General features: G+C 38.7%; 2 protein-coding genes across 2 annotated transcripts in view; one reads left to right on the top strand and one right to left on the bottom strand.

Moving 5' to 3' along the window:
• LOC139739147 (cilia- and flagella-associated protein 47-like) overlaps positions 1–7,902 on the top strand; it is a 105,770-nt gene extending 97,868 nt beyond the window's left edge. The window contains exons 42-50 of the mRNA XM_071649764.1: positions 21–240; positions 1,915–2,019; positions 2,405–2,561; positions 2,726–2,984; positions 4,751–5,019; positions 5,679–5,850; positions 6,223–6,384; positions 6,847–7,015; positions 7,591–7,902. Coding sequence (XP_071505865.1) covers positions 21–240; positions 1,915–2,019; positions 2,405–2,561; positions 2,726–2,984; positions 4,751–5,019; positions 5,679–5,850; positions 6,223–6,384; positions 6,847–7,015; positions 7,591–7,812 — 1,735 coding nt within the window. The 3' untranslated portion in view covers positions 7,813–7,902. The remainder of the gene's footprint in view (positions 1–20; positions 241–1,914; positions 2,020–2,404; positions 2,562–2,725; positions 2,985–4,750; positions 5,020–5,678; positions 5,851–6,222; positions 6,385–6,846; positions 7,016–7,590) is intronic.
• An 8,600-nt stretch (positions 7,903–16,502) lies between these two features.
• Positions 16,503–22,351, bottom strand: part of LOC139739129 (transcription initiation protein SPT3 homolog) — a 119,746-nt gene continuing 113,897 nt past the window's right edge. Inside the window, exons 4-8 of the mRNA XM_071649747.1 lie at positions 20,262–20,468; positions 19,524–19,636; positions 18,781–19,161; positions 17,999–18,112; positions 16,503–16,713 (exon numbers count right to left, since the gene is read on the bottom strand). Of these exons, the coding sequence (XP_071505848.1) occupies positions 16,669–16,713; positions 17,999–18,112; positions 18,781–19,161; positions 19,524–19,636; positions 20,262–20,468 (860 nt within the window). The 3' untranslated portion in view covers positions 16,503–16,668. The remainder of the gene's footprint in view (positions 16,714–17,998; positions 18,113–18,780; positions 19,162–19,523; positions 19,637–20,261; positions 20,469–22,351) is intronic.

Raw genomic sequence — 22,351 nt, 5'->3', positions numbered from 1 at the left:
GTAATTCTGCCATCCCACAGCCTAATCTTCCAGAATGAGACAGTAGGGGAATTCTGGTACTCCCTGAACCTGACTGCTGAGACACCTGCCCCGACCACTTTGCCCCACATGGAGTGTGAGCTTGGTAAATGGAGCCGCCAGTTCATCCCCCTCAGCAATCCCACAGAGGAAACCCTTGAGCTCAGCCCAGCTTGTTCCAACCCAGAGAACTTCACGCTGGAAGTGGACTGTGACAGAAAGGTTAGAATCCCACGATATGGCTGGTGATGAAATGTTCAACACCAAATCCATTCTACTATGTAGTTATATGTGTCATATATTTTCTTATTTATCATGTGACCAGACAATTGAATGACTATTGGTTACTTTTGATAAACTTTGCAGTAAGTGACTACTATAAAAGTGGATATTTCTCACGACTAATTTTTCGCGCTTGGCCGGGTAAGAAGAGGTTCGCGTGTTTTTAATTCCGCGGAATCGAGACATCACGCACAGGAACTCATGGCAAGCAAATATATTCGCATGCTTTTATTTTCGCGCCAGTTTCTGGCTGCACAAAATGCGCGAAAATTTCCACTTTTACAGTACTTATGTGACAGCCATAATAATTAATCATTCATATTTCTCAACGTAAGTAAAGCTGACCTATGTATACCGTGTGATAAAATGTGGCATCTGTTCTGAAAATAACAGCTACAGGGGAAACTCGGTATAACGAACACTGCTATAACGAGATATCGGTTATTACGAGGAAATTTTCCCGGTCCCAAATTTCCTTCCACACAAGTCTATGTAAAATGCTACTCTTATAGCGAGATCGGCTATAACGAAATAACTGCTATAACAAGATTAATTTTGTGATTTCCAAACAAAGAAAAACATAGCCAATCAAACCTTTTATAGCGAGGTAAAGCAAAATGTCTTCGGGTAAAGCTTTACTTTGCCTGTGCTATCATGTTCCGAGATTGTAAAGCTCGATGCGCCAAAAACTGTCTTGTACACACATATTTTCTTCAGTTCACTCTACAGCTAGCACCGCATGTTGTACGTGTATATGTGTGTATGTGCGCACTGATACATGCAGAAAATGTGGTGGGACGGCCGTATACATGACATCATCATGACGTTTAGCAAGTGTGAGGCAATCTGATGCTGTGATTGGCTTTCTACGTAGGGAATTCCCCATCTTCACACACACGCAGTCATAATGTACATACAGAATGTGTCACACACACACACAGCATTGTGCAGACCATATTCAAGCTTTCGACACACAAAACACACCCATACCATAACCACACTTATAGTATATACCAATCCACAGACGATCTTCACACAATCGCAAGCTATATAGATTTACAAATTCAAACATCTACTATTAATAAGAAAAACATTCTTGATATCGGATTTCATAGGCGAAAAAACATCTTCTTAACCCATAAAGGTGAGTAATTACCTCACACACATTACCAAGTTATCAGTATTTATTGAAAGGTGATGGGTAGTCCCACATGTGCAAATTAATGTCTTTATGTTATGCTTTCTTTTATGCGTACTGATATAACGAGATATCGGCTATAACGAGGAAAACGACTCGGTCCCGACCATCTCGTTATATCGAGTTTCCACTGTACTAGTGTTTGATAATGTCATATCAATGAGGACTCAATGTGGTGTATGTGCTTCAATGGTAAATGCTTTAAAACCACAGTGAAATCAGTCAGGGATTTTAATGGGAATTGTAAATGTCTGTTATTATCACCCAGTAAGCACCATAATCTCGAACTGATGAGGAACATAAACAAGAATCCTAGGCTTGGAAATAGTTTCTGTCAAAGAGGCCAAATACGAAATTATATGTTTTAAGTGTTGTGTCTTTATCTTGAGTTTTATGTGTCTTTGATCTCTTCACAGATCATCCTAGCACCTCACTCCACTGAAGATGTCCCTCTTCAATTCATGCCATCAGCTTTGGGTCAGGCCAATCACACAGCCAAGTTAACTTTCAAGTGTGAACAGGTATGGGAGAGATTGATTATAAAGTCACATTAGTTATTTTTTGTTTGTTTTCACTATTACAAGATGTTGAAGGGAATGATGATGATGATGATGAGGAGGAGGAGGAGGAGGAAGAGGAGGTGGACATATCTTTTCTATCATATTTGTCTTAAGTTCAATATGGAGACAATATTCTCATTTTCAAAGTGGCAATAATTGTTCATAGAATGCTGCTTTTCATTTAATAGTATGGTTGTGGGAGTGATGAATGACAGAAATCATCACACGGCACGTTACATGTATCTGTCAGAGGAAAGTATATTAGTTATGATAGTATGCAGAAATCTCTTAAATGAAGTACATGTTTTAAAGGTGTTTAAATGCTGTCTTATCATCCTCCATTCAGCTTGGTGACTGGGTATTCGTGGCATCTGGAACAGGGCTCACCCCAACCCCTCTGGACCCAGTCAGCGTCAGTGCTACTCTGGGTTCAAACACATCCCTTATCATTCCCTTCAGGAATCCAACAGCAGAAAATGTCCTGGTAGACGTGGTGCTCACTGGTAAGACACAAATTGATGTATAGCTTTCCGTCATTCTGTCTGTTCACTATGCAGAAGTGTTTAGCTGACCATGCTGTGTTATGATAATGCAGACTAGACATGCAAGATATTTCAAGACAAATGTTCAGTATTTCATGCTCACAACCCTCCCAATTTGGTTGCAGATAACACTGAGCTGGCAGAGAAGGCCCAGGGACGACTGGACCGGAACCGCATCCAGACGGACTCTGCTTTCTGTCTACTGCTGAAGCGAACGGTTGCCATTCAGCTGGGGCCCAAGGCCACTCTGGACATTCCGGTGACCTTTGCCCCTGACAGAATGAGTCTGCATGAAGCCATGTGTTTGTTGTCCATCCGAAGAGAGAATGGTGGCAGCTGGGATTACCTGCCTGCTTCTGACCCTGACCATCCCGCAGCAAGAAGGTGAGCCAGTTAAGATTTGTCAGATTTTTTCTTTTATGCCTCCGGCCACTTCATTGTTTTCGGGTCGTCCGTCCGTCCGTCCGTCCCGTTTTGTTTTTGTCGATATCTCAAGAACTGTGTGGTGGTTTTACATCAAACTTGGTATGAGGGTATATCCTGGGGGGATAATACTTTGTTTGGATTTTAGGGTCACAGGGTCAAAGGTCAAAGGTCAGATTATTTTTTGAAAAAAAAAGGTTGAAAATTCATGTTTTTCTCCATATCTCGCAAATGGTTCAAGGTATCTTCATGGAACTTAGTATATATGCTTGTTCCAATGGGCAGTGATTATCTAGGGAAATTGGGGGTCATGGTTCAGAGGGTCAAAGGTCAAGGTCAACTCCTCAAAATATCACTACTTTCCTCATATTTATGCAATGCCTGAAGGTTTTTTTTTTTTTAACTTGATGTATACATGTATTACCCAATATATATTCTGTGGGAAGTTTCTTGCCAAAAGGTCAAAGGTCAAAGGTCAAGTGAAAGTGCTGAATTGCACTTTTTCCTCCATATCTCTAAAGTAACTCAAGGTATCATCTTGAAACTTACATATTTATGCATGTTCAACCTAACAGTGATTCTCTTTGGAACTGTGAGGTCAAATGTCAAAGGCCAGGTTTAGATAATGCTATTTTCCCATTTGGTACTGAAATTATACTTTTTTGCAATACCTTGAAAATTACTCAATGCATAAACTTATAAAAGGGTCAAAAGTCAAGTAAAAATCATCAGTTCCCCAAATACCTGCACTCTGACATTTTAATCATTCATCCAATTGAACCTAGTTCTAGGAAAGTGAACATTCAGCACATTTGTGTCAAACCTGTCATTTTAATATTTTGCCAATTGTGTGAAACTGTCATCACACGTTGTCAAGACATTGTACTATAGACCTATTAGGAGAACCATGCATTATGGCAGAGGCATATCAGTCGCCGTAGCGATATATTTAGTTTTGTTGTTTTTTTTTGGGGGGGGGGGGTGTATTGTATTTGTAGGGGACATGGAAACAACAGAAAATAATGACAGATATTTCTTTATTACAATGTATGTCTCATTCATTCTTTTAAGAGCAGAGAATGAAGTGATTTTTGACTTACTCATATCAACAGTAGTATGAAGAGAAGACATAATTTGTTTCTCCAGTATCAACTTGTTATTACAGAAATCAAAAGTTGCTTTGATTCTGAAAGTTGTTTAAGTATAATTTGGAAGAAGAGCTGATCCATTAATGGCAAGTAATGGCTAATGAAAACTAACCACAAAGCCAACACTGTATGCTGGAATAAGGAGTGTAAGGTGACAGAAGAGAGTGAAACCAGGATAATGACCTACTTGTGCATTTTAATCACCAAACTCTTTCCATTTCAACTTGTAAGGAATATGTAAATATAGTCAAGGACAGAAGTTGTCGCAAAGCTAATTGAATGTCATAAAACGCAAGGGCAAATAATATACTTATGGGATGAAGCTGTGTGACATTTGATTTATAATTATACAAAAAAAAAAGAGAAAAGAAAAAGATGTCAAATTAAGCCAAGTCAAAGAGATTGACAATAAGAAGATAGTGAAATCAACTAGTACAGATGGATAAAACATCACCAATAACATAAAGCCATTACTAGCTAATCAATGCACATGTAAATTATTCTAGTTCACCTCAAACCCTTTGGAAATTGTACTCGGTTTGGTATATTTACTCATCAAATTGTGGTCTCTCAAAACAGAATGGCAGATAGGCGTGATAAGAATGGCGGGCTGCGTGACATTCGCTGGATCTACCCCATCAAGGGCATCCCGGAGACCCAGCCTAGGGTAGACCAAGGTGCCTTGGTCAGCTGCCAGGCCAGAAGTCGCATTGAGGAGCGCCTTGAGGTCTCACTGACAGGTGCTGTACCTAGTGCAGCCAGTAGCTACCACATGGTGAAAACACGAGCTATCACACCAAAGGGTGCTCAGCCCAGCTTGGATGATGATGGTGTGGTTGTCGGAGAAGGTGGGTATCCAAATATTATTCATTCCTCTTTCCTACAACTATCTTCAATGTATATGTCTTTCCCAGTTTTGTCAGTTCTCTATCTATATCTTTGACTTCAAATGTATCGGTTTTCATGAAGGTTTTTTGCTGTCTTTTTTTCCTCATTTCCTTTTCTTCCTCCATTTTTGCCTCATTAGTCTTGTCATCATGACTATCATGACCCTATCGTGACACAGCCATTCCTATGCTAATACATAATACATAATTAGATGGTAAGTTGCAGGATGGGTTAACTTTTCGTCCTTAATGGTTTAGAGATTTAGCTCCAGCAGTTGCAACATCCTTTCTGTACCAGCCCACACCTTTTGTCATGAGTCTGAAGTGCTGCATTGAGCCGTTTGTCAATGTGTCAAATGACTAACACAACAGCAATAACAAGATGCGTTGTCAGAAATTTGTATGCATCTGTATTACAGATGTGTCTATGAGTGATGAAAATTGTTGAAATTGTGCAAAATAACTGTACTACCATATTTGTATATCTTATGATGTTTTTGTGATATTGCTAAAAATAAGGAATTGTAAGCAATGTCATACAGAGAGTAAATAAATCAAATCATATCAAAATCGAATCAAAGGGCTCTCTCCACATACCATATATATTGTCCCTGATGCAGGCAACACCCTGGCCAATGAGTTCAGCTATGAGTTGATTTACCCCAGCAATGAGGCCAGGATCCAGCTAGAGAATGCTGTCTCCCTGCAGCTCATCCGCAAGCGGAGGGAGAAACTCTCTGGCAATGTCACCCTGGTTTTCAATGTCGTCTATGCACCCTTCAAGACCATGAGGTGAATAGTAAACACAACAAAAATTATGCTTAATGCCTCTCAACTTTCATGTGATATCCAATTGTTGAGTATTAGTGGTTCAATAAAATCTGATGTAACATGAGGGATCGTATGAGACACACATATATGTATGCATTGTATTCATAGAAGCAATTTCCTTATTTTTTTAACTACTTCTTTGAAATGTATTCAAATTGATTTGGGGTGAAACAAAGTTGCGAGTACACTATATTTCTTAGAGCCACGTTCAGTTTGCGCATCTTTAAGTACCTGTATGTACATGATAAACGTGAGTGGCAGAGGTATATGATCATTATATCTTTGAAGCACTGTCTCAAACATCATATTTTCATGTGTGTCATTATGATGAAGGCACAATGTTCAGCTATGTGTGAAGGCAACTACTGGTGGCGTGTGGCGTTTCCCTCTGGGCTTTGTCTCCACCGAGCCGACAGTGGATGATGTGATCACCATTGAGTCTGCAGGTCTCAACAAGGAAGCCTTAGTTGGTTTCAGGCTTACCAGTCAGGCAAGGTAAGCTCACCACTCATGTCATGCCTGGCATTGGTCAGTCTATGGTTTTAGATCTATGAAGGGGGAAAGATCTGTTGTGTTTATTAGCCATTAATTTATGTGAATGTATCCATGTAATCTGATTGATTTATACAAGACAAATTAAAAGCATGATTTCTATAAAAGGCTTTGTACCCTGAAATTTGCAGTGCATTGGCATGTCTTGTCACTTATTAAAAAAAAAACAATGATTCAGCGGTTGATAATTAATCGATTGTCAGTGAATACTTAGTTAAAGCCCTGGATTTCATGTGTACCTGCACGATGGAGAGTACATGAGAGAAACTCAAACCTTTAGTCTTTCATTCAATTTTTGTTTATGTGTTTATGATAAACATAGTGCATGATTGGCAAATTATATGATTCTCTCTTTCTTGCTGGCCGAGCAAAAGGTTACAAGTGTTTTGCTTTCTTTGCCTACAGGCATCCTGTGGCGTTTCAGGCCTACTTTGTGGCAGGGAGTGATGTGGAGTTCTCTGTCAGCCCACAGACTGGGGAACTCAAGCCACTGGGCACCCCAGGAACTCTCATTACTGTGGGCTTCACTCCAAAGATTTATGGCAAGACATACCATGCCAAATTGGTCATTCAGGTATGATCTCATTTTGCCCTTGTGTGCTGTTTTCCCATAGGGACAACATCTGAGACCAATGTTTGAAGTCTGTCTTTGCCGACTTTTTCCAGCATCCATGAAAGTGCCAGCTGAAAAGTTTGTTGTAGTTTAGTTTGAACACCTGGTTATTTGACAATGAGAGTAATGACAATCCTTGACCTATCCCTTTCTTCCTCCAAAACCATGACATTTTCAAGTTCTCAGAGGGATGGGCAGCTAAGATTTCATCATAATACTTCATTTTGGTTATGAATCAGTAGTGAGGCAGAACCTACTTCAGTTGTTATTCTAAGTCATTACAAGCCTATTTGTGTCCGTGCTGGTGCTCATGAAATGAGTAATACTATCCCAAAATAAGGAAGCTTCCTCAGTTATCTTAGGCTGCTATGAATCTGTTCTGTTTTGAGACTACCCAATGTTTCACAATTTGGGGCCTCTATTTATAGAGGTGTTGATAGCAATAAAAAATGGTCACAAGTAACATGATTTGCCTGTAATAAAGAATGACACTATATTTCTGCCTTTTCTCTCCCCCTCCCCCTTTGCCAAATCAGACTGCAGACATGCAGTGGACGTACCAAGTAGAGGGAGTGATACCAGAGTATACCCCACCTGCAGGCCACTCCCAAAAACCCATCCAGGGACCACACCTAAGCCCCATAAAGAGGGGCAAACAGCGTAACTTTGTCTTGGATAACCTGCACCTCACCACCACAGCAGTGTCCTCGCCAGTCAAGGGGGCTCCTATTCTCCTCAAGACCACAGATGGACTGTGAAAGGAAGGAAATATAGACTCCGGATGGAGCCAGAACAAAACAAGCAGATGGTACCACATCAATTTTTGCAGGCTTTTTAGGTATCCAAAATAACAGACATCAGAAGTTGCATTTTGCTGTGAGGCATTCCACTGCAAGGCAATTAGCCTCAAAAGATCTTATGATGAGCTTTTCTTTTTCTCTGATTCCTGAATTTAGATGAAACACACTGACCCTTTATTGTGCTATGCCTGCCAAGCAAAAGGATCTTCTCACTTCTAGGTACATTTGAAAATCACACAGAGTACACAATCCTGACCTGATTGATTGAGCTTGCATGAATTTTTAGGTATTTTTTACAGAAGTATGTGCTACTGGTTGTTAGCGGTTAATCTAACACGTATTGTGATTATCATTTGCATCTTGTGCTTATGTGATTTTGAGAAGAGTGAATGTGCCTCTTACTATTCTGTTGCTGGCCATTTACAAACACAAAAGAAAAATATGTTGATGAGAATTACATAGCATTACAAGAAATGTTGCACTAATTAAATACGAACGGTTTGAATGTTAGAGATATAAAGAATGGATGCATTGAGTTATCTGGCTCTACCAAGTATGATGAACCGACCTGACTGTCTTCCAACCTGACATCAGGTTTGTAATTGTTGACATGCATTGTGATTTCATAATGATTGTATAGCGTGTACAACGTGTGTGTAAATAGTTGTACATATTTATGTATATTGCAAACGGTATTCATTTGTATTCAAAGTCAAGTCCGTCCTTCAAATTTTATATTAATGCACACAAGTATTCTACTATGAATAGGCCTTCCACAAACTGTCAGTTATCCCACCAATATACATGGAATTACATGAAGAAATCTGTTGCTATGTTGTAAGCACTACTCTTCACTTTCATTCATTGTCAGTTACCTGTTACATATGATGCACCCTGTCAGACGTGAAACAGGAGAGCATGAACAGTGCACATTTGAAATGTTGCTGTCCAGCTGCCTATGCAATGATGTTATGGTTGCATGTTGTGTGTGTCAGGATGTCAGATATTGATCAGTTTAATTCTAAAGAATTCGACAATTTGATACACTATGTGAGAGGAAATTGCAGTGCATTTCTTGTGTCTTTTGCATGCCCTCATGGTAGAAATATTGACACACATCTTTAGTGTTAACATAGGAATTACTGTCTTTAGCATGGAGATAGTATATATCTCAAATGTGCATGTTTCTGTATGGAGATAATATGCATTCAAACTTCAAGAACTATCAAAATATTTCTCCAATGCTATTTTTTTTAAAACAAAGTTGCATGCAGTCAAGGTAAACTACTGGTACGTTCCAGCATACATACATTATGTAGCACCACTGTTTGATACTAGAGAGATTATTTACTGTAATGTGAACCAGGTGGCACATTTTCTCGCATCCCAGATCTCTCCTTCATCAATGCAAAGAGTCAAGATCACCTGTATCAAAATCTACAAAAAGTAGAGTGTGGTCTGAAACTGTAAAGTACTTCATACCATATAGTAGCCATCTTGCTCATACTTAGCAAGCAATGTGTTCTTCAATGAGGTTTAGTTCACTCTTGACCAAAAAAGAAGTCACCAAGAAAGATTCTGGCAATTTATGTGTTATTTCTTTTATTATCAAATGCTTGTGTTTGTACATAATAGAAATGTCCACAACTTGTTTCACAATAAATCATATAAATGCAAAAAGAAAAAAAAAAATGTTGACTATATGATATCCTCTCTCAACTGCTTGAAAACTTGTGACTTTTTTGCTTCTTCAGCAAAATGCAACATTTTCACAATTAAATGAAGCTTCAAATACATGTCATGTCATTATATATTCACTGTACATTGTACATTGCATTTTTATAACAGAATGCAAAAAACAAACAAGCAAACAAATACAAAACAATCAGATTCTTGAGATATGCCTCCTAGAATTGTACCCATCCAACTCATGCTACTGTTAACTAGAATCGTAAGTACTGCATGTCTGATTTGTTAGAGAGAGATATGTGGCTATGCAGGAGATACACACAGCTAATCCTGGTTTGAATGTTCATGGATCTTTGACTTTGATATACCAGTGAGTATCTCAAGACATTTCATACGGTAAGGCAGAGTGGCTTAACACATGACAACATGCTACAGCACTTTGCTACCTAATATTGAAAATCGTCTGGCAACCACTGTCATGAAATAATAAATGGTCTAAAATGCACAGTACTAGATTATATGTACAACAAATGCATGGGTAGCCAAAGCACATTATTTCACAGAGGCTTAAGGCTTGGAGTAGACAAAGGCTAATCATGCACCTGTTGATAGTCTAGAATTGTGCATGACTGTAAATGAAATGTACTCATAACATTGATTCCCACCATACTGTACTCATGGTTCCTATTGCAACACCATCCACAATAACAAAACCAATGTATGTGATGTGATGTCCATCCAACCCATTAGAATTCATATTTTGAAAACACGTTTTTCCTGTTCATGTTTACCAACTAACATGCATCCCAAGCTAAAACACTTGAGACATAAAGCACACGCAGTGGTCAGCTGACCAAGCTCAATTCCTCTCAACATGTACACAATGTACAATGTCTGTTGGCAATTCAGCTGACTGCATCTACTGCAGTGATGCTTGTATGCAATGATTGTACACACATACAATTGTACCTACCAATCTGATAATTGCATCCAACTCTTCTTTTGATCATGTTCTAAGGAAGAAAGGATACAAGGCTATCAACAACGAACAGTGATCTGAAGTGAAATTCTCTCTCCCAATTCCCCCCCTCCCCATATAAAACACACACACAAACAAACAAAATATACAAAGCATTACATATAGAGTTATATGAGATGTACAAAAAGTGGCAAGCAATGACAACTCCCTAAAGATGTGTACTGCTAAACATAAAGAGTTTCAGTCAGACTTTACAATATAACACACCTGATGGCTACAATGGGATATACACTCATGGAATGACTGATAGACAACACACAAAGTACATTTTGGATACATTCCAAATACATGCAGTAAAAGATTAATTTGTTTGTTCCAAGATACATTCGTGGAATTGACAGGCTAAATACAGTACACAGTTGAGTACATAAAGAGCAAAATTATCGTAAACAGCATAAAACCGCTACTCAACACAAACTACTGTAACTTGTAATACAAAACTACATACAACTTGGCAGGAAAACAGAAAAAACAAAAGTGCTCGAATTTCAGGAAAAGACTTGATAAAAGTAGAGACACCCTTAATCCACACACTTCTCTTTCTGCTTGAATTACTCTTACATCACATAGTACATCTTAGTTCAACAAAACATTACATTTTAGGTTCATTTCTTGCATTCATGTATGCCTCGAGCAATTCCATGTGATACTTGAAGAACATACAGGTAATACAAGTTGCATGAAGCTAGATCTGAAAGATTATGGTTTACCCTGTTTGACATCATAAGTTTGAACTCTTCCAGCAACCCTTGTACTCACAAAGCTGCCTCAAATGCATAATTTATATTGTTATTTAGCATGATAAGTCACAATTAATAATGGCAATTCATATCACATCCATTTAGCAAACAATGCTTTTATTAGCAATGGTCTGCATTACACACTCAGAGGGAAATGATACCCAAATATATAATTTTGTAGATTGAGTGAATGCAGCAATATTAGTAGAACACATCAGTGACATTTAAGAAGGAAAAAAAAAAATCAGTTGATCAGTTTGGTGCCGCAATGTTGGATGAAATGACCAGAACAGTTTGTGACATCACTGCAGGACAATAACAAGAAAATATGAAGAGAATTCCACAAAATTTCATCTTTAATGAGAAGTACATGTACTAATTCTCTCAACTTGTTTCCAACATACAATGATGTTATTCCCCCTGCTTTCTGAAAGAGATAGTCAAGTGCGCTTTCATTATGCGGATAGCATATGCAGGATTATCTGGCATGAAGAATAATAGAAAGTCAGCCTCCATGGATCTCTTCTACTAACATTCATGACCTGCCTGTTGGCCTACTGTTAAATCCTCTAAGACTAATACTAGCGAGGAAAAAGATCACACTACACTCCATGTACATGTACATATCTCTGTTCAGAATCATCCCAATTATTTCACATTACGAACAATTGACTTCTTTTTTTACTCGGGAGAGAGAGAGAGATAGAGCACCAATTGCCTGTGTTTCTTATATTACCATCAAGAAAGCAAACTAAAAACTTGTATTAAAGCAAGACTGGGCATAATGCATGACTACACAGCGAGAAATGATAACTTGAAGGCATTGGATGCAGCATTTCACTTATATCTCTTTCAGCTTTTAAAGAAGAAAGAATTCTAGAGATGTACACGTAATAACATCTTACTACTGTTAGGTTTATTGTATCTCTGCCATCAATATACTTTGTATTATTTCATTCTTTGGTCTCTTCAATTATAAAATTTAGCTCCAACTCACTACCAGCCCACCAGTCGTTGGCACTTATGAAATTCTAGAATCCAAATTGCTGTTAAGAGTGACGAATAGTGGTATAAAGTCACTATTAGTTGTTCTTTGCTTTTTTTTTTCTTCCATTATATGTCAGTCATCATAAAACAACAGGTATATACATTTACATAACTAGGTTTTTCCCTTCAATGACAGATAAGTACAAGGTTTCTCCAAGTATAACTTTAGGGCAAAAAACACTTTAATCTCTTTCTCTCTAGAATACTAAAATTACTCAATATATTCAAATATCACACAGAACTATCTTATTAAGAGGCAATTTACCCGCAAATCCTGCAACTTAGCAAAATCTGATATCTGTGAAAAGTAAAATTTGTGCTGAGTTATGCTATAAAAATATCTGATGAAAAAAAAACAAAAAACTGCATGTTAAAGTGACAGCATCTATCATAGCGATGATGAGAGAAGCTGCAAAGCTGATTTGCTGTATTCAGCATACCATCATTTTACTCTTTTTGTGTATATGTGTGTCAGCATTGCCCTGGAATATTTATTTTTCCTTTCAATCAACATTCTGGAAAGACTACACATACAATTTAACATCAAATGTGATATAAAAAGATAACAAAGGCAGAATTAGTAAATCAACATGACAGTGTAACAGGAAAGAATTTGACATTTACACAAGAACTCCACATGGCATAAGATCTTTTTAAAGCCTAGTCACATATGCATGCCGGATCACCCCGGATCAGATCCGGGGTGATCCGGGGAGAGATCTGTGTTGACGCCTTGAGCATCCTTGGAGGTCCGTGTAGGTCTGTGTAGGTCCGGGGACGTCCGGGAGGCCAACAAAGCAGCTTTTGGAGGTCAAAAACATCCGGCGTCATCCGGGGACTGCCGTGTTGGCAGAGCAATCCAGGATGGTCTGTGTGGCTGCCGTGTAAATGCCGTGAAGGTCCGTGTGGCTGCCTGGAATGATCGTGTAGGCGCCATGAGAATCCTTGGCTATCAGTGACAGTTTTTTCACATCAAGGACCGTGACGGATCATCAAGGCAGCTACATGGACCTACACGGCAGCCACACAGCAACTACATGGACCATTATGTTCAAACATGGTATTACAGGGATGAACATGGATCTTCACGGTCCATAAGTGATGAGAACGAGTATAAGATTGATGAAAATCCAAAATCAGCTTGCTTTTTGATAGATTTTCCTCTGCTGGTGTGGTACGTGTCACTGCCTTGTTGGTATGTGTAGACGCCCTGATGGTCCGTGTAAATGCTGTGCTCTGCCGGCATGGACCGTGTAGTTGCTGGGTGGGTCCGGCATGGTCTGTGGAGGTCCGTGTAAGTGCCATGGGGATGCCATGTAGATGCCGTGCTGGTCCAGCCTCATGCCGTGTTGATACCGTGTGTACAATCATCAACGCTCATTGACACTCCATCCGGGGCAAAACTAGCCCGGAACTCCCCGGATCATCACCGGCATGATCGGGGATGGCCTTGTAGATCCTCCTGGATCCGTGTTTATATATGACTGGGGCTTAAACTACAGTCACAACACTTTAGATTAACAGGTAGGCAATGCAATAGATCTATCAGTTATTCCCTATGACTCTGAATTCACTGAATGCATCTAATGATACATAATTCACACTTCATAATTCCCATATTTATACAGGTGGAAACTATCATGGTGTGGAATTTTAGCACATTTTGCGCAACCAAAAACAAGAGTGAAAATGAAAGCATGTAAATATTTTTGCTTGTTATATGTACCACTGTCTAATGTCTTGATTCCATGGAATTAGAAATATGTGAAATTCATCTTACTCAGCAGAATGCGACAAATTATTTGTGTGAAAATATCCACTTTTGCAGTAAATAATTCATAACCAGGCTTGACTTCTGAAAAATAAAAGCCAAGAAAATGTGTATTACCCTGTATATCAAATTGCCTTTCAGAAATCAATAACAAAATATGTTTCACCAAACGTATATCAGTATCAACATTTTTGTCTATCTGGAATTAGTCGGTTACAATAGAAACCCTGGCAACAAAGGGAGCAAGATTTGGACATTAACCCCAGCCTAGCTGGAATTTTTTGAGTCCTTGCTTAAACAGCTAGGTGCATCAAAGTGATAGAATTCATGATTGATATAAAATTGAAAACTGAAAAAAAAATCATATTTCATTCAATATTCAATGAAGTTAGCAGATGTTCTAGTACCTTAGTCAAATCATCTGCAGTTAAATTAATGAATGCTGACTATTTCTGTTTATTCAGAAGATTTGCAGGAAAATAAATTGAAAGAGCATTACCTGAAAAACTGCAGACAAATCGGTCATAATAAGATGGGAAGTGGTTTCGTACTTATTCATTTCTTATGTCGACAAGAAGCAAAAGCACCAACAAATAAAATGCATTTCACAGATTATGTAGCATCTGCATTATACATGTATGTACTTACATTTATACAAGTGTACAGATAACATTTCTTTGGTGATGACCCTAATTCATGTCCACATGACACTGCTATTTCACCCCCCCCCCCCCAAAAAAAAAAAAAAAAAAAAAAAAAACTAGAAATGTCGCTTTGGCGACTGGTATGCCTCCGCCATAATGCATGATTTTCTCAATAGGTCTAGATAGTACATGTGGACAATGTGTGATTACATTTTCACAAAATTGGCAAAATATTGAAATGACAAGTTTGTCACAAATGTGTTGAATGTTCACCTTCCTTGACCTAGGTTTAATTGGATGAATAGGAGAGCATGTATCTAGGGATTGAAGGACTTTAACTCGACTTTGACCCATTCATACATTTAGGCATTGAGTAATTTTCAAGGTACAGGTGTGGAGAAAAAGTGCAATTTCTGAATTGAATAGTAAATTGTTACCATTTTCATCTGGCCCTTGACCCTAAAATTCATAAGATAATCACTTTCAGGTAGAACATGCATAATATGTACTAAGTTTCAAGATAACTTGAGCCACTTCCGAGATATGGAGGAAAAAGTTAGTTCAGCACTTTCACTTGATCTTTGACCTTTGAGGCAAAAAAAGAAGAAGAAAAAACTTTCCAGAGAATTTCTATTAGGTTACACATGTATGCATACACCAAGTGTAAAAAAAAATAACCCTGCTGGCATTGCATGATAGGAGGGAAATAGTAAAATTTTGAAGTGTTGCACTTGACCTTTGACCCCTGACCTTTGACCCCATGAACCCTACATTCTCTAGATAATCACTTCCAGTCAGCATATGTACAAATTGTATATACTATGTTCCAAGAAGATACCTTGAACAATTTTCCAAGGTATGGAGAAAAAAAAAGAAGTTTTAATATTTTTACTTGACCTTTTGACCTTTGACCTTTGACCTCATGACCCAAACTTTCACCAGAGAATCTTAATTGGGTAATACATGTATACACTAAGTTTTAAGAAAATATCTTCAGGCATTCAATAGATATGGTGGAAATAGTGAAATTTTATGTATTTGACCCTGACCTTTTGACCTTTGACCTTTGACCTCATGACACAAACTTTCACCAGAGAATCTTAATTGGGTAATACATGTATACACTAAGTTTCAAGAAAATATCTTTAGGCATTCAATAGATATGGTGGAAATAGTGAAATTTTATGTATTTGACCTTGACCTTTTGACCTTTGACCTTGAGCATGTGCACCCAAAAGTTGATAAACACAACTTCACCCCCTAATACACATACATGCCAAGTTTCATTAGGATACCTCAACAGGTTTTGATAGTTACCTTGTCCACAAAATTCATTACGGACGGACGGAAGGACGGACGGACGGACAACCCGAAAACATAATGCCTCCGGCACCACTTCGTGGCGGAGGCATAAAAATGTACCAAAAGTCAGTAAAGGACATACACAAAGAAGCTTCATACCTCTTCGGAGTACACACAACATGCCAACTGGCGAAGGTTAACATGAAACACTCTTCCCTTTCAATGAAAAGAATTCATAATGGCATTCTTTTGATGTTTTCATATGGTGACATGGAATTCACGCCAAATATCACTCACATAGACAGCAAACTTTTGATGCACATTAGAAACATCCACACAACATATTTAAGCGAAAGAAACATGGGACAACTTATAGTCATGGGTCTATCATGTACACATCTTTCCTTCCCACTGATGAATAAATCATTTTGTTTCATCTTTTCTGATCAGCAATAGTCAATGCAAAGAGAAGTACACCTCTCACACATTGAGTGTGCCTTCCAAGTGCTGTACACTCTGCCAGGTAGAAAAGAGTGGAATGTTTTAAGATGGACAGATTGGTTTGTGGATGATGCCTTATCCTCACAACACAAGTAGTCTGGGCTTCCTCCCCTGTATCACATGTTTCTGTAAGGTAAGACAAAAGTAGAGAGAGAGCATGAAAGAGAAGGACAGACAGACAGAAAGGCAAACATACAGAACATAATACTTGAAAATAGAAACAATCATAAAATTGCAAATGATGTTGCAAATCTGGTCTGCAAATATCTAAATAGACATAAAATCCTACTTCAGACCTTCACTAAAATAACTGAAGTTTGAACATATCAGAGTTTTCTGGTTAAAATGTTGATACAAATAAATGAATTCTTTACAAAAACCATAAGTTTGAGGTTTCCACATATTTGTTTCAGTCAATTTCCTGCCACTTACCAGAACTTAGACATAAGTCTCTGTCTTTACATGACATCATTCTAATTTATCTTCCATCCACAATACTAGACTGATGTTTAAAGGCTTATCTTACTCTAAGCTGTGAGTTCATGACTCCCCCATCTTCTCATATTACAGCTTGTATTAACAAAAACTGCTGTGTGTGAGGGCAGTGTTCAGTAAATAAGCTGATGTAGATTATCATTCATCCAGTTGAAGTGTAAACTCCAAAATTATTCTAAATCACAAAACTGGAATGGAAACTTACGTTGTGCGATGTTTCACCGATTAACACTCAGCTTCTTCTGATGTCCTTCCAGTGGAAGAATGGTCCTTATATGTGTGAAGTCTTGCAGGAATTTCATGCACTGATGCATTTTCAGTGCGTGAAAGACGGCTCGGAATCTCTGGGATCGCCCAGTCCCAGGCATGTGAGAGGTTGAAATGGAGGCCCCCCTTCTTGTTGAGGCTGGGTTCCTCCACTCGTTCCCAAATCGATTCTTTTGCGCCTCGTTCAAACCAATGTGCTTCTCTGTCAAGCACTACCACATCCTTGTTGTTGAATGAGTGGTTGGTCTCTTTAAGGTGTGAGTAAACAGCTGATTCTGGGATGCTGTCCATGTTGCTTGGTCTGAGACTAGGCGATCTGAGAGATTCTGAGCTGTCTTTCACCTACTGAAAGGGCGTCAGTACGTGAAATTCTTGCACGACTTCACACATATAAGGACCATTCTTCCACTGGCAGGACGCCAGAAGAAGCTGATTGTTAGTCGGCGAAACATCGCACAACGTAATTTTCCATACCAGTTTTGTGATTTAGAATAATTTTGGTGTTCAGTGAATACTTTGGGCAAGGAAATCAAACTAAAGGACATTGTACTCTTTGGAAGTATGCAAGTGACATGCATCCTTTCTGACGCTAGAATGGTTTTAGCTATAAATTTGGCCACTGCAAAAGCAGATATCTTGGATCACTCACAGAGAATGGGGCCATAGGCTTGATGACATCATTGTATCTCCTCACGGCTTCCATGATGTGATGCGGCTGAATAGCCCTGTACTGGGTGAGGGCAAGGAGAGATGAACCGTTGCCCTGGCAACAAGAAATGGAAATGAGAGTTCCATAATACAGCTGACATCAGTTTGGACATTGTTCCTTCACATCAATGACTTTCATATCTTCACACTATGGGCTTTCATGGCATTTTGAAGAGCGGTTATCACAGTTTGGCATCACACCAAGTGTATGTGTTTAAGCACAAGGTTTGATCTCTTGCATTTACACCCATAACTTTGCTCTTTCTTTCCATAAACAAAGAGATATATGACAGCCAATGCATACCAAAGCATATTTTGAAATTTCTTGGTAAAAGAGATTGCCTCTTATATGCAGATAAATACAACATACACTGAAATTGAGAACACTATTAGAGTTTCACTCAGGTCACTACAATCTGATTCTCTGACTTAGGAAATTCACAAGGTGAAAGTATTTCTGGTGCGAGGTACATCATTGTTATCTCAAAAAACCTACGACGGGAAACAATATGAAAGCTGGCAACAAATATGAACTGTTTGAGAAAACACGCTTCAAAAAATATATGCAGTCAAGGAAAAGCATTAAACCATGATAGCTTGATTTAAAACACTGCAGCAAGATGCTTTATAAAAATATCCTTGAAATATATCATGTCTTCATAAAACTATCACTGAGTAAAACATTGGATTGCATTCATCGGTACATGTCCAATGCCTAGGTACCTTCTTCTTCTTCTTAGACTTTGCCTTGGGTGTTCCTGCTGCTGACAGAGCTGACTTGCTCTCCCCCTGTGACTGGGTGGAGCTCTCTGAAGGGTTGCTGTTATTGGCTGTTGCCAGGTTACCACCACTGTTGCCAGCACTGCCATTGGTGGAGGAGAGAAAGGGCAGTGCCATTTTGTCTGTGGGGGACTTTGGTGAGGAGGGGACAGGGGACTGGGAGGGGGTAGAGGGAGGGGTAGTGGTGGCTGACTTAAACTTGGTGTGAGGGTGGGTAGTTAAAGGGGAGATGTTGCTGAAGCACATTGGGGCCATGGATTTTGAGATAGGGTCACAAGGGGATGCTAACATGTCCCTCTGAACCAGAAGAGATAGGTCCATAAGCTGTTGGGGGAGGGATGAAAAGATGTGGAAGGTTACATACAGGAGTTAGAGCAATTTATCAGGTGCAATGTACACACCAATCATATTATAAATGGTACTTATCAGGAAATAATGGAGCATAAGTCTACCAAATCTTTACCAGTAGCATGCAAAATCTTTGAAAATTCTACAAAAAAATTGTGAATAAAATTTTACCAGTTAGCCCAAACAGAGGGATGGTGCACACCTACTGGGGCAATTGTCTATGGGAAATGCATGTTGCAGCAAAATTAGTCCGTCCTCAACAGGTTAATATAGGATAGCACACCTCAGAGAGGAATAATGCAAACTTGAGAGTCAAGGTTACAGTAAAAGGTTCTCACCTGAGCCACTGTCTCATATGCCAGGTATCCAACAATCTCCATGGCAAAGGCGTTTGGTTTGGGCTCAAGGTGACTGATGTCTAGCCACTCCTTGAACTTACTCGCTTTCTTGACTGGATAAAATAGAATATGATTTCAAGTGATAAAGAAAACGTCTTTGTCAACAAACCCAAGTGACATCATTCTATACACAGTGTGAAAAAGCAGCTTTGAACGGCTATACTAATGTTATTTCTCTTACAATGTTTTGTTTGCAGTCTTTTTTCTACACAGTGTATATATGTATGAGAGACTAGGTGTTATTAATATTTTATGACATACTTTGACAGAGAACAAACTTCAAGTTCAGATGAAGTTGCCTCACATTTTAGCATAAAAATGTAAAGATTCCAAACAGAAGTCAACTGAGTGACAAATATGATACAATGAATGCACGAGAGACTATGTGATTAAAACAAAAATGTTCTCTCTTGCACTAGAAAGAAATACTGTCAAGTAATACATGTTTGATAGCAACGAGTTTGATATACATTATTACTGGATAAAAAAGGAAGATTTAATATATGAAGAGACAATTTGGCAGACATCAAAAAAGCAGAGAGGGTAGAGAAAGGAAGAGGGACAAGAGGGTGAAGTCAGGAGGATAGGAGAGGAAAGGAAATGAGGAGAAAGAGGAGGGACAGAGGATAAGATGACTTCTGTCTCTCATAATTTGATTCACTCCAGCATCCGACTCACTGAAATTCATCTGTCGTGCTTCAGTGTACTCCTTGTATGCAGTGAGGTCCATTCCTCGTGCCTTCTGGTCAGCTCGGTCCTGTCGCTCCAATTTGATTGGGTCCACTTCATCCGAGTCCAGCAGGACTGAGAGCTCCCCTGTGTGGTCAATGCTGGACAGGATATCTTGGCACAACCGTCTTCGTTTGGCCTGAGATGCTTTTTGCTCTGGGAAAGAATTGGGGCAGGGGATGGAGTTGTTTCACGAGTTTAATCACTGAACTTTACAATCACATAGTAGCTTATAAAATGTTTAACCATCAGGTCAGCAATTAAAATGTATAATCATCAAGTCAGTATAAATTTCACTTTAATGAATGTTCACATGATTACAAAAATCTGATCAATGAGTAGGTGATTTGAAGTTTAGTGTAAGTGTATAGGTAGTGTTAGTACCATCTCAACTCTTGCACCAGTGATAATCCTGAACTTGAAATCAGGTGCTCTCTTTCCCCCACTGGCTAACATAAGCCCCTAAGGATCATTATGCCTCTGCCACGAAGTGGTGCCGGAGGCATTATATTTTCGGGTTGTCCGTCCGTCCATACATCCGTACGTACGTACGTCCGCATTCGTTTACGCGATAACTTGAGAAATATTGACTGGAATTTTACCAAACTTGGTCCAAGTATACAGTATGATGGGGCAATTACTTGATTAGATTTTGGTTGAAATCGGCCAAAGGTCAAAGGTCAAGGTCAAATCATGAAATTGTATCCGTTTATGCGATAACTCAAGACTGGATTGAGCAAATTTCACCAAACTTTGTCCGAAGATGATGTATGATGGGACAATTACATGATTAGTTTTTTAGTGAAATCGGACAGAAGTCAAAGGTCAAAGATCAAGGTCAAATCCTAAAATTTATCTGTTTACGTGATAACTCAAAACTGGATGAAGCAGCTTTCACCAAACTTGGTCCAAGGATGATGTATGATGGGACAATTAGTTGAGGAGATTTTAGTGACATTGGCAAGAGGTCAAAGGTCAAAAGGTCAAGGTCAAATGCTAAAGATTTTGCTATTTCCCCCATATCTATGCAATGCCAGAAGGTATTTTATTGAAACTTAGTGTAGACATGTATTACTGTGTAAAGATTCTCGAGAGAGAGTTTCATGTCATTAGGTCAAAGGTCAAAAGGTCAAAGATTAGGTGAAAATGTTGCAATTTCACTTTTCTCGCAAATGGTTCAATATATCTTCATGGAACTTGGTACATATGCATGTACTGACTGGCAGGGATTATCTTGGGAATTTAGGGGTCATGGGTCAAGTCAGGGGTCAAAGGTCAAGGTCAACACCTTAAAATTTTACTGTTTCCCTCATATACTATTATATGCAATGCTTGCATTATTAGTTTTAAAACTTAATATATACATGTATCAACTAACTCTGGAGATTCTCTAGGAAATTTCCAGCCAGACGGTCAAAGGTCAAAGGTCAGGTTTAAATGTAAAAAAAAAAATCTTTAAACAAAAATCAGTACTGTAATTACACTCTTTCTTCATACCTTGAACATTACTCAATGCATAAACTTATAACAGGGTCGATCAGAAGTCAAGTAAAAATCCTCAATTTGCCAAATATATGTACCTGCACTCTTAGACAATTATAGCAAACCCAGTTTGAGGAAAGTGAACATTCAAGACATTTCTGACAAACCTGTCATATCAATATTTTGCCAGTTATGTGAAACTGTCATCACACATTGTGAAGACATTGTACTATATACCTATTGGGAGAATCATGCATCATGGCAGAGGCATCAGTCGCCATAGCGATATTTCTAGTTAAATATGTCATTTCAAGTTTGGTATTGGTGTCAGCATTTCAATATGAATGAGATCAACAATCACATCTTGTGGGTTGAGAAAGACAAAGACGTTAAGGTGCCACTAACCCTATGGTGTTAATGCCCTTATCTTTCTCAACCGACAATCCAATGATACATGTAATCTCAAATCACATTGCATTATTCTTACTGTTGGTGTTGGAGTTCTCTTAGCACCAAACTTGAAATCACCCGTGGTTAGAAGCACAAATCTCATAAGT

This window comes from Diadema antillarum, unplaced genomic scaffold (assembly GCF_040938485.1).
Source record: "Diadema antillarum isolate AM-2024a unplaced genomic scaffold, OU_Dant_1.0 seq00000783_RagTag, whole genome shotgun sequence".
In the NCBI taxonomy this organism is placed as follows: Eukaryota; Metazoa; Echinodermata; class Echinoidea; order Diadematoida; family Diadematidae; genus Diadema; species Diadema antillarum.
Note: the sequence above shows the minus strand (reverse complement) of the source record. Positions and strands in the feature narration are given on the sequence as shown.